The following is an 11,054-nucleotide window of genomic DNA, read 5'->3' on the forward strand; positions in this document are numbered from 1 at the left end:
AAAAACGCCATAATCAAAAGCATCCACATCAGTAACACACTAGAAATGTGTGAGCCAAAGAACAAACTGCAGATGACCAAAGTGATCTATAAATTTGACTGTAAAAATGAAAGTTGTAAACTTCAGGACTCTAGCTGTTACAGTGGACAGACAAATACAACACTCTCAAGTAGGCTCACCATGCACTTGCAACATGAGCTATTGCACAACATTATACTACTCATCACAAAGTAAAATTAGATATGAAAACAGTAGAGGAAATTACTTATATATTTTATAAAATTCCACACAAAAATAGAGGATTAATTATGGAAACTGTAAACATTAAAGTACGATACCAAAATCAGCATACACGACCATAAAAAAATTAACATGTGGCTACTTTTTTTTTTTTTACTCTTTTTTATTTGTTTCAGTCATTTGACTGCGGCCATGCTGGAGCACCGCCTTTAGTCGAGCAAATCGACCACGGGACTTATTCTTTGTAAGCCCAGTACTTATTCTATCGGTCTCTTTTGCCGAACCGCTAAGTGACGGGGACGTAAACACACCAGCATCGGTTGTCAAGCAATGCTAGGGGGACAAACACACACACACATATATATATATATATACATATATACGACAGGCTTCTTTCAGTTTCCGTCTACCAAATCCACTCACAAGGCATTGGTCGGCCCGGGGCTATAGCAGAAGACACTTGCCCAAGATGCCACGCAGTGGGACTGAACCCGGAACCATGTGGTTGGTTAGCAAGCTACTTACCACACAGCCACTCCTGACATAAAAAAACCAAAAAAAAAAACCTATTGATCAAAATTTGACCATTACAAACAAATCAACGCATAATTACTAATGCATGATGATAATAGTCCAAAAATCTTTGGTGGGAAACCCTACAAAAATTCAATCAATATATAAGAACCAATTCAAATACCAAATATAATTCAATTCCTGATAATGTGGCAGTGAAGGTCTATAAACATTGGATATGGGTTTGGGAACCCTAGTGTTCCTAAGCAACTGTAAAAGACTAAGAAAGAAAAATATATAATACATATAGAAAGATAAAACTCAGTTGTGTATTTAAGGCAACATACACACATATATGAATAACTATCAATCTCTCTATAATCTTTATATATGTGTGTATATATATATATATATATATATATCATCATCATCATATATATATATATATATATATATATATTCTCTTTACTCTTTTACTTGTTTCAGTCATTTGACTGCGGCCATGCTGGAGCACCGCCTTTAGTCGAGCAAATCGACCCCGGGACTTATTCTTTGTAAGCCCAGTACTTATTTTGCCGAACCGCTAAGTGACGGGGACGTAAACACACCAGCATCGGTTGTCAAGCAATGCTAGGGGGACAAACACACACACACATATATATATATATATATACATATATACGACAGGCTTCTTTCAGTTTCTGTCTACCAAATCCACTCACAAGGCATTGGTCGGCCCGGGGCTATAGCAGAAGACACTTGCCTAAGGTGCCACGCAGTGGAACTGAACCCGGAACCATGTGGTTGGTTAGCAAGCTACTTACCACACAGCCACTCCTGCGCCTATATATATATATATATATATATATATATATATATATAGAGAGAGAGAGAGAGAGAGAGAGAGAATTAAGATTGAATGAAGGTGGTGATAAAGCTTTCACTTTTATATTAATAACTATGGAAGACCGGTGGGAATATTATCTGTATGGACTTAAAAGATTGGTTGCTATTTAGTTATATATTTTAGGAGTTAGTTGTAAGATTACTTATTGAATTTATTTAGCAATACTGTTGTTGTACATAGGGTAAATGTGTTTCTTTGTTGTAGTTTAATTAATAAAGTTAGTGTTTAATCCTTCCGAGAATTAAAATTGAATAAATGTGGGGATTTCTTAGGAATGTTTGTTCCCAGACAACACTCATTTTAGTGCTGTTGACACCCCTGGATTGAATGGTAATGCCCAGGTATGGAAACCATAGTGATATCCATGGGGCAGTTGATGATGGACATATGTTGGATTATTGGTATGGTTGTTATTGTATGTGCGGAATAGGCAAATCCATTTGATATATATACATACATATATATATATATGTATATATATATATATATATATATATAATATATATATATATATATATATATATATATACATATGTGGGTCGGTGTATATGCATATCTAATCTTTATATAAATATATAAGAGTATATATATATATATATATATATATATATGTATATCTTTATACAGTATAATATATATATATATATATCATCATTATATATATATATGTATGTATGTATGTATGTACATATATATTTGTATATTTATATATATATATTTATATACAAATATATGTATATTTAATAAACACTTTCAATACTTTGTTCATTTGAAACAAATGTGTCAATTATTACAGTTAGTCTTTATATCACCACCATATTTAATACTTTCCATATTTCATATCTCATCTGCTTGTAACCTTTCCTGAGACGATATAATTCTTTTCTTTCTCAGAGCGGTTTGACTGTTCTGCCATTGTTTAAATAATTTTTTACTTCTAAAAGTTTGAAGAAGAAAACCTACTTTTACCGTCTGTCATGTTTGCATAGAATTTTTTTCCCTCCACATTGGATGAGACTATGTAAGTGTGTAACAAACAATTTTATTAACCATTGTGTATCAACGAAATGTGAATGTGTCTTACAAAATTTGGTACTGAAATTTTAGGTTATGAAAAGAAACATAAATGGAGTATGTGTGTGAAAACTTCATCACCATTGAATTATATTTATGATGAATTATCCTTTATATTTTTGAAGATGGTAATTGTTTTTTTCAGAAGATGTGTGCTACAAATAATTTTTTAGAAATATTCCACTTGTTATTAAAAAAAAAGAAGCCCCTACCTACAGTTTGATTATAAAATAAAATATATAATCTTATCTCCCTAGAAAAATTCAAAACTTTATATCATCATCATTTTAACATTCACTTTTCCATGCTTGCCTGGCTTGCTTGGAATTTTGTGGAGGTAGATTTTCTATGACAGATAACTTTCGTGTTGCCATTCCTCGCCTTTTTACATGTTCGATAATATTTTCCCATGATCAAACATAATTTTCATGGAAGTTTGGAAATGCTCCCATGATGGTGGCTTACAACTATCATGTGTGATGAGAAGCTGTCAGTATAACACACACACACACACACACAATACATATATACATAAACATACACGCATACATATGTGTATGTTTTTATATGTGTGTATGTGCTTATATGTATACACACACACATATAAATAATTTACAAGATAAGGGCAAAAGAAAAATTCTAATGCCAAATATGCCGAAAAAAGGACAAAATATTGTCAATAACCATTATAATCTATGCGTCTCGAAACAAACCGATAGAAATTTCTAAAAAATCCGTTATTACTGTAGTGGTCCAATTTCGGGGTTAATTCATAAGAATTTTCCCCTCTTCAGCGATAAATACGTGGGATATAAGTGAAATACTTACTCATACCCATGGAAAAACCAAGCACTAAGTCCAGACACATATATGTATGTACACACATACATATGATGGTTTTCTTTCAGATTTGTCTACCAAATCAGTTCATAAGAATTTGGATCCCTCAGGTCTATAGTAGAAGACACTTGCCCAAGGTGCCACGCAGTGGGACTGAACTTGGAACCATGTGATTCAGAAGCATGCTTCTGTATGTATATATGTAAATGTATGTACATATGTAAAAATATGTGTGTGTGTGTATTCTTTTGTTCTTTTCATCTTTTACTTGTTTCAGTCATTTGACTCCGGCCATGCTGGAGCACCACCATGACGGGTTTTAGTCAAACAAATCAATGCCAAGACTTTTTTTTTAAGCCTTGTACTTATTCTATCAGTCTCTTTTGCCGAACTGCTAAGTTATGGGGATGTAAACACATGAATACCAGTTGTCGAACAGTGATGGGAGGACAGACACAAAGATACACACACATAGATATGTACATATATATATATATATATATATATATATATATGTGAGGTAGTGGTATTTGGAAGACCCCAAAGAGTGTCAGGTAACGCTAAGCAAGTGCTATGGATAGACCGGAGTCAAACTCTTGGTTCGATAATGATATGAGTGAGGAGTCTAATGTGGGTCCTGTATTAGCATGCATATATATATTAGAGAGAATGCGATGACAAAGCCAAGACTGTGGGGAGTTATCAAGACATTTATAAGGAAATAGTCTTACAGCTGTTTCTGGGATATTATGGATATCCCTTCATCAGAGACAGTGTGAGAAGGTTAAATTGAGGAAGTACTTGAGTTCGAATTATTATGGAAAAGGAGGAGATAAGGAATATAGAGGGAAATAAGAGAATGGAAGTAGAAATAATATATATAAAGATATTGTAGTTGCAGTTCCATTATTTGAGGAAAATGCTGTATACAAGTGGTAAAACAGTTTCCTGTACATGGTATGTAAGTTCCAATAGCAGTAAATGTTTGGTCATTTCAAAGTATGGAGCCGTGGAATCTGTGTTGCTCATTTGAAATCTTCTGCAATGTTTTTATCAATTCTGCTGGTTGCAGGTCTTGCAGAACGTTCGTTGATATCAACATTTTTACAGCCATCTTGGAAACATCTAAACCACTTGTACACTTGTGTGTGGCTCATACACTCCTCTCCATACACTTTCTGCAATTTTGTGTAGGCGTCTGAGCAGGTATCGCCATGACAACTTTCTCTGTCACTGTCAGTGCAACGATCACATGCTACACACCTTCCTTCCAAGTGCTGCTGTAAACAGCGGAAGTGAGCTAGAGCGTTAAAACTTAGTGCGCATGCACAGCAGAGTTCAAAGTCAATCTTTGCCAAGCAGCTTCACTCTGCATGCTTTAGCTTTGTTACTATGGCAACAGTCCAGATATTTTTTGATCAAACCTCGTATATGTGTGTGTATGCCTTTATACATTTGCATAGTTATATGCGGTGCCTCAGTATGACCGCAGTCAAATGAGTGAAACAAGTAAAAGATAAAATCTACAGAATATATATATATATATATATATATTATTATATAATATATTATTATATAAATTATATTTATATATATATTATTATATAAAAAGCACCCACTACACTTGCGGAGTGGTTGGCGTTAAGAAGGGCATCCAGCTGTAGAAACACTGCCAGATCAGACTGGAGCCTGGTGCAGCCCCTGGCTTCCCAGACCTCGGTCGAACCGTCCAACCTGTGCTAGTGCGGAAAATGGACGTTAAACGATGATGATGATGATATATATATATATATATATATATATATATATATAGAAGCATGAAAAAGTGGATATTAAAATGATGATGAAGCACACATCCCTACATCCTTTTCCCACAACACTGTTAGATTCCAGAAATTGAGACAAATAAACCAGAATTATAAACTGAAAATATTGAATGTTAGTTAAAAAAAATGGATTTCCGAACCATTTTGCTTCATATTCTTATGGAAGCATATTAGTGTTTTGTGAAGTATTAGTCTAAATGTTCTTAGTATTCAGATTTGCTGCTGGTGGTTCTTTGTGTCTCTGGACATAGCCTGTCATTATATGTGCCTCAGTTCATCTAGCTGTTTGGAATGATAGCAGATAGTCTGGGAATGTTACCTGTGATAAACTGTATCCTGGTGAAGATATTTCTCCGCTGCTTTATGCAAAGAAACCAAAGCAAAGTATCTGCTCTTATGACCTCTTGGGACTATTGGCAAGATTTATGGAGATCTGCAGAATTAATAGAATGAATCTTATTGGTTGACTATATTTTAAAAAAAACATTCAGATTGTAATTTCATTTTTGATATTAAAAAACAAGCAAAAAACAACAAAAATAAAACAAGCCTCTTTTGAATTTAGAAATACATTCTTATTTCCCTAAATATTTTTTATAGAATAGTGTAAAATTTTCAGGATAGGAAAGATAATTTAAACCTTAAGTTTGATCCTGTAGCAATTTGTTACTTTATTACTAGAACAGATAAATTCTGAGAAGAAAGCACATTTCATTATCTATACTGATTAAATTTTCTGTCACATAAATTGAATTTTGTCTCATTTTCAAGAAATATAAAATCTGTAAATTGGTGTAAATAGTTAAAATATGAGTATTCATTTTTTTTTTTTCAAATTTTTGATATAATTTTATATTCTAATTTCCTGTTTCTGAAATAACATTTCACATTATCATTCCTAGTGTATTTAGTAAGAAATAATGATAATCCATTTGTATAGATATTAATCAGTAAACTATTGAAAATGTTTTAAGTATTTACATTCCAATATTCAAAAAATTATTTCCGTCCATTTCCTTAATTCCATCTGCCATAAATTCCATGTACCATTCTTTTTACATGCTTTTTATATTTTTCAAAGCCATTTCCTGTAGTAATCAAATATTGTTTAACCTGTATAGACATATATTTTTAAACAGATATATTTTCATACTATTAATGTATGGGACCAGATTATGCAAGCGAATGTTAATTTTTTTTTTTTTAAACTTGTATTCACAATTATATTTGCAATTATTGAAGTAAGGCAATGCAGAACTTCAACAGAAATCTTCTTTCTGTGTGCAAAGCATCTTATGTATATAAAATAACAGAAGACTTTTTCCTTGTGTGTGTGTAAACCTACCATTCATATCCATTGACGAATATAATTTAACTCTAAAACTTTTATTCATTATATATATATATATATATATATTCTTATTCATAAGTATGTATATAATATGTATGCCCTAAGGCAGTGGACCAAGAGAACCAGTAGAGCTTTGGACAAAATGCCTTGTAGTATTTGTTTTAGCTCTTTATGTTCTGAGTTCAACTCCCTCTGAAGCCAAATTTACTTTACATCTCTGTGGGGGTTGATAAAGTACCAGTCATGTACTGAGGTTGATGTAATTGACTAACCCTTTCTCCATAAATTTCTGCTCTTGTGCTTATGTTAGAAACAACATATATATGCACTGATACTGTTGTACCTCTTCTGTTATGTGATCCAGGCAGCCAGCATTTTATTAATTTTAATTAGCTGCTGCGGTTGTACTAAAGCAAGGCAATGCAATTTTCTGGCTTGGAAAAATAATTTGTATTTCAAGTTTTATCATAAAATATTTTGTTATTCGTCTATTAATAATAATAATAATAATAATGATAATGATGATGATGATAAAATCTTTTTGTATGTATGGTAAAATAGACAGAAAAAATGTGTAGCAATGATTGGATTGTTGTGTAAGCCAAGAAAATTTATTAATGGCTTAAAGCATTTCTCTAATGTGAGTAAAGCTTAAGATAGAAAATAACAAAATGGTTCTCTTTTGAGGATTAAATTACAATTATCTTGAGATAAAGTAATTTTTTTTTTTTACCTTAGCTTGATTGATTATTGAAAAGATGAAATACTTACTTTTTTTTTTACATTCTTCTGTAACATCTTTGTTTCTCAGAAGCAAAATAGTAAGCAAGATTATTGCTTGAACCTCTGTTTTGAACTCTCATCCATATTAGATACTGTTATGATCATATAACAGAATACATTACCAATTTATTTTCATTGTTGTTTATAAAAATTGTGTAAAAATACAAAATATGTAATTATTTTTCGACAAATGTCTACTCTGAGGTGTTTTTATGTCAATAGCGAAGTGAGTAGGTTATAGTTAATTTTGAAGTTTGACCCTTGGTGGGAGTGTGTTACTTGTGGATATTGTCTCGTTAAGGAAGGTGTTGGTTTTTGTTGAGGTTAAATCTACCTAATGAAGACATGGAAGTAACCTGACAGATCTTTTATGAAGCTAGTTAACTTATTGAAATGTCCATTCCCATGGAGTCTTCTACATTGTCTGCTAAATTCATTAAACAAGGAAAAAAAAAAAGCAAAAAAAAAAGCAAAAAACAATCTTCATTGTCTATGTCTTAAAAATTTAGTAAAATTAGGTGATAATCCAGTAACTCTGAATAATATATGCACATATATAAACATTTATGCATAAATACACATTTGCATATGTATGTGTATGAACATGCAAGTGAAGTATTTTAAAAGGCATGAATTCTATAAATTTTCAAAATACCATAATAGTTTTATAATGAAGCACTCGATTTTTGCTCTTCTTTAATTGTAACATTGGCAGTTTATATTTTCTGCTAAGTTTTAGTTCTTCATTTGTGAATGTTATGGAAATGAAAATAGTTATACTTACAGAAACAACAATATCCATAATCATATATTTTTTTTTTAAAATTGTATTTAGCATTTAAGTTTCTATAGTGTATATTATATTTATTAAGGCATCAGCTTTCAATAATATTATTTTTCATATTGTTTTTTGTATAATTCTTATTAAAAACAAAAACAAAAAAAAAGAAAAGACAAAAAAGAGAAAAATGAAAAAAGAAAAACATTTGTAAAAAAACATTGAAAAATTTGTTGTAAAAGTTTTTTTATTGAACCATTTTGTTGTTTGCAAAAAGATTCTTTTCTTTGTAGATTAATTTCTGGAAGTTAATTATGATCAAAGGGGCATACTGAGCAAATTTTTATTTTCTTTTTAATTGTTTATTGGTTTCATTTAGAGGGTGAAGTGGAAGTGGGGGGGGGGGGCTATGCTGATTGCCTTCTACAAGTCCCCCAGGTGGTGATGGTGGTGGCGGCGAAAATAGAGGACAATGGTTGAGAAGAGGGGTCAGAAGTATCTGATGGAGGAAGCACAAGAGAAGTAGAAATCTAAGCGTCAGAAGTGCCTGTATGCAGGTGAAATAAGTCCATCCAGTTCCAGCTAATAGTGTGCAAGCACTCCGTCGGTTACGACGACGAGGGTTCCGGTTGGTCCGAATCATCGGAACAGCCTGCTCGTGAAATTAACGTGTAAGTGGCTGAGCACTCCACAGACACGTGTACCCTTAACGTAGTTCTCGGGGATATTCAGCGTGACACAGAGAGTGACAAGGCCGGCCCTTTGAAATACAGGTACAACAGAAACAGGAAGTAAGAGTGAGAGAAAGTTGTGGTGAAAGAGTACAGCAGGGATCACCACCATCCCCTGCCGGAGCCTCTTGGAGCTTTAGGTGTTTTTCGCTCAATAAACAGTCACAACGCCCGGTCTGGGAATCGAAACCGCGATTCTACGACCGTGGGTCCGCTGCCCTAACCACTGGGCCATTGCACCTCCACTTCCAGCTAATAAAGAAATTACTCGAGTAGTACGAAGGACGTTCAATAAGTAATGCCCCTGACCCACTTGCAGTTGTTTGATCTAGCTGAAATTTTGCATGTGCAATTATTTATATCTCTATAGATTAAGCGGCAAATTACAGCTCTGAACTAATTGTGGTTTCTAATTTACAGGTGTTTGAACTGAGTCAAGTGTGAAATGGAGCCTGTTGAGTGTCGAGCAGTGATCTGGTTTTTGTATTTGAAAGGACGCATACCACGGGAGACTTGATGAAATGAAAGTAACTTATGGTGATGATGCCCCATCATATGACCTTGTAAAACGCTGGCATCGTGAATTCAAACATGGTCGGAACTCTGTGGAAACAGCTCCCAGATCTGGTGCCCCCCTTCTGCCATTGATAAGGCATCTGTCCGTCAAGTTGAGGCTGCCATTTTGGAAGATCGACGCATAACTATTCGCCAAATAGCGCATGAGGTCAAGATTAGTACCGGGTCTGTGGAAACTATCATTCATGACCATTTGCATATGCAAAAGGTGTCTGCCAGATGGATTCCCAGGTTGCTGACACCTTTCCAGAACTAAGAACGCGTTGAGTGCTTGAGGATGAATTTGGAGATGTGCCAAGAAGATGAGCCAAAATTTTTCAAAAGACTGATTACACAGGATGAAACCTGGGTCCATCACTATGATCCAGAGACCAAAGCCCAGTCAATACAGTGGAAGCACCGTGACTCACCTCCTCCAAAGTAGGCAAGGGTGCAGCTCTCCGCTGGCAAGGTCATGTTAACAGTCTTCTGGGACCAGGACGGAGTAGTGATGACAGATTTCCTGGCAAAGGGTACCACAATTACAGGAGCCTATTATGCTTCACTTTTGATGAAATTAAGAGAAGCTATCAAAATCAAGAGGCGGGGCAAGATCAGCAAAGGCATCCTCCTCCTGCAGGACAACGCTCCGGTCCACAACTCGCGTGTTGCCAGATCAGAAGCACAGGCCTACGGCTATGAACTCCTCCCCCATCCCCCCTACTCTCCTGACCTTGGACCCTCTGATTTTCACCTCTTCCCAGCCATGAAGTTGTTTTTGAAAGGAAAGCGTTTCCCAGATGATTCAGCCTTGATTTCTGAAGTTACGTCGTGGTTGGAGGACCAAGCTGGGTTCTTCTACAAAAACGGTCTTCAGAGCTGCATCAAACGATGGGAGAAATGCGCAACTCTGGGTGGTTCCTATGTAGAAAAAGACTAATAACTGTGCCAAGTTTCGTTGCTCTACTGCTATGGGAAGTGGGTCAGGGGCATTACTTATTGAACGCCCCTCGTAGTAGTAGTAGTAGTAGTAAAAGCTATAGTAGTGGGCATTCTTTTGAATGTGGCCTACAATGCTTATTAGTGGATACAACCATTCAGATGTAGGTTTCAGTATTATATTGTGAGTCATTTGGACCTTGTAGAAGTTTAGTAGCTGTTGGGATTTGAAATATTTCATTGGGCAATAAAAGAAAAAATTGTTTGCTACCCAGACAGATGGTGCTGTACGAAAGTAAATCGAGCACGCTGATTCCAAATCTGAACTCAGAATTGCTGTAGTACGTCAGAATTTTGAGCTATGCGCATAATTATATATTAATACTATATTAGTATCAGGAATAGTTAAGTTCAAGGTAAATGATTATTATAATGGTATATTAATACTGTATGTGGAGGCACAATGACCCAGTGGTTAGGTCAGCGGACTCGCAGTCGTAGGATCGCGGTTTCGATT

At 34.5% G+C, this 11,054-nt stretch overlaps 1 protein-coding gene across 1 annotated transcript in view; it reads left to right on the forward strand.

Annotated features, from left to right (window-relative positions):
- Positions 1 to 8,081, forward strand: part of LOC115211030 (cyclin-dependent kinase 4-like) — a 142,312-nt gene extending 134,231 nt beyond the window's left edge. The window contains exon 9 of the mRNA XM_036502557.1: positions 7,563 to 8,081. Within this exon, the coding sequence (XP_036358450.1) occupies positions 7,563 to 7,593 (31 nt within the window). The 3' untranslated portion in view covers positions 7,594 to 8,081. The remainder of the gene's footprint in view (positions 1 to 7,562) is intronic.
- The last annotated feature ends 2,973 nt before the right edge of the window (positions 8,082 to 11,054 follow it).

This window comes from Octopus sinensis, linkage group LG4, assembly GCF_006345805.1.
Source record: "Octopus sinensis linkage group LG4, ASM634580v1, whole genome shotgun sequence".
Classification (NCBI taxonomy): Eukaryota; Metazoa; Mollusca; class Cephalopoda; order Octopoda; family Octopodidae; genus Octopus; species Octopus sinensis.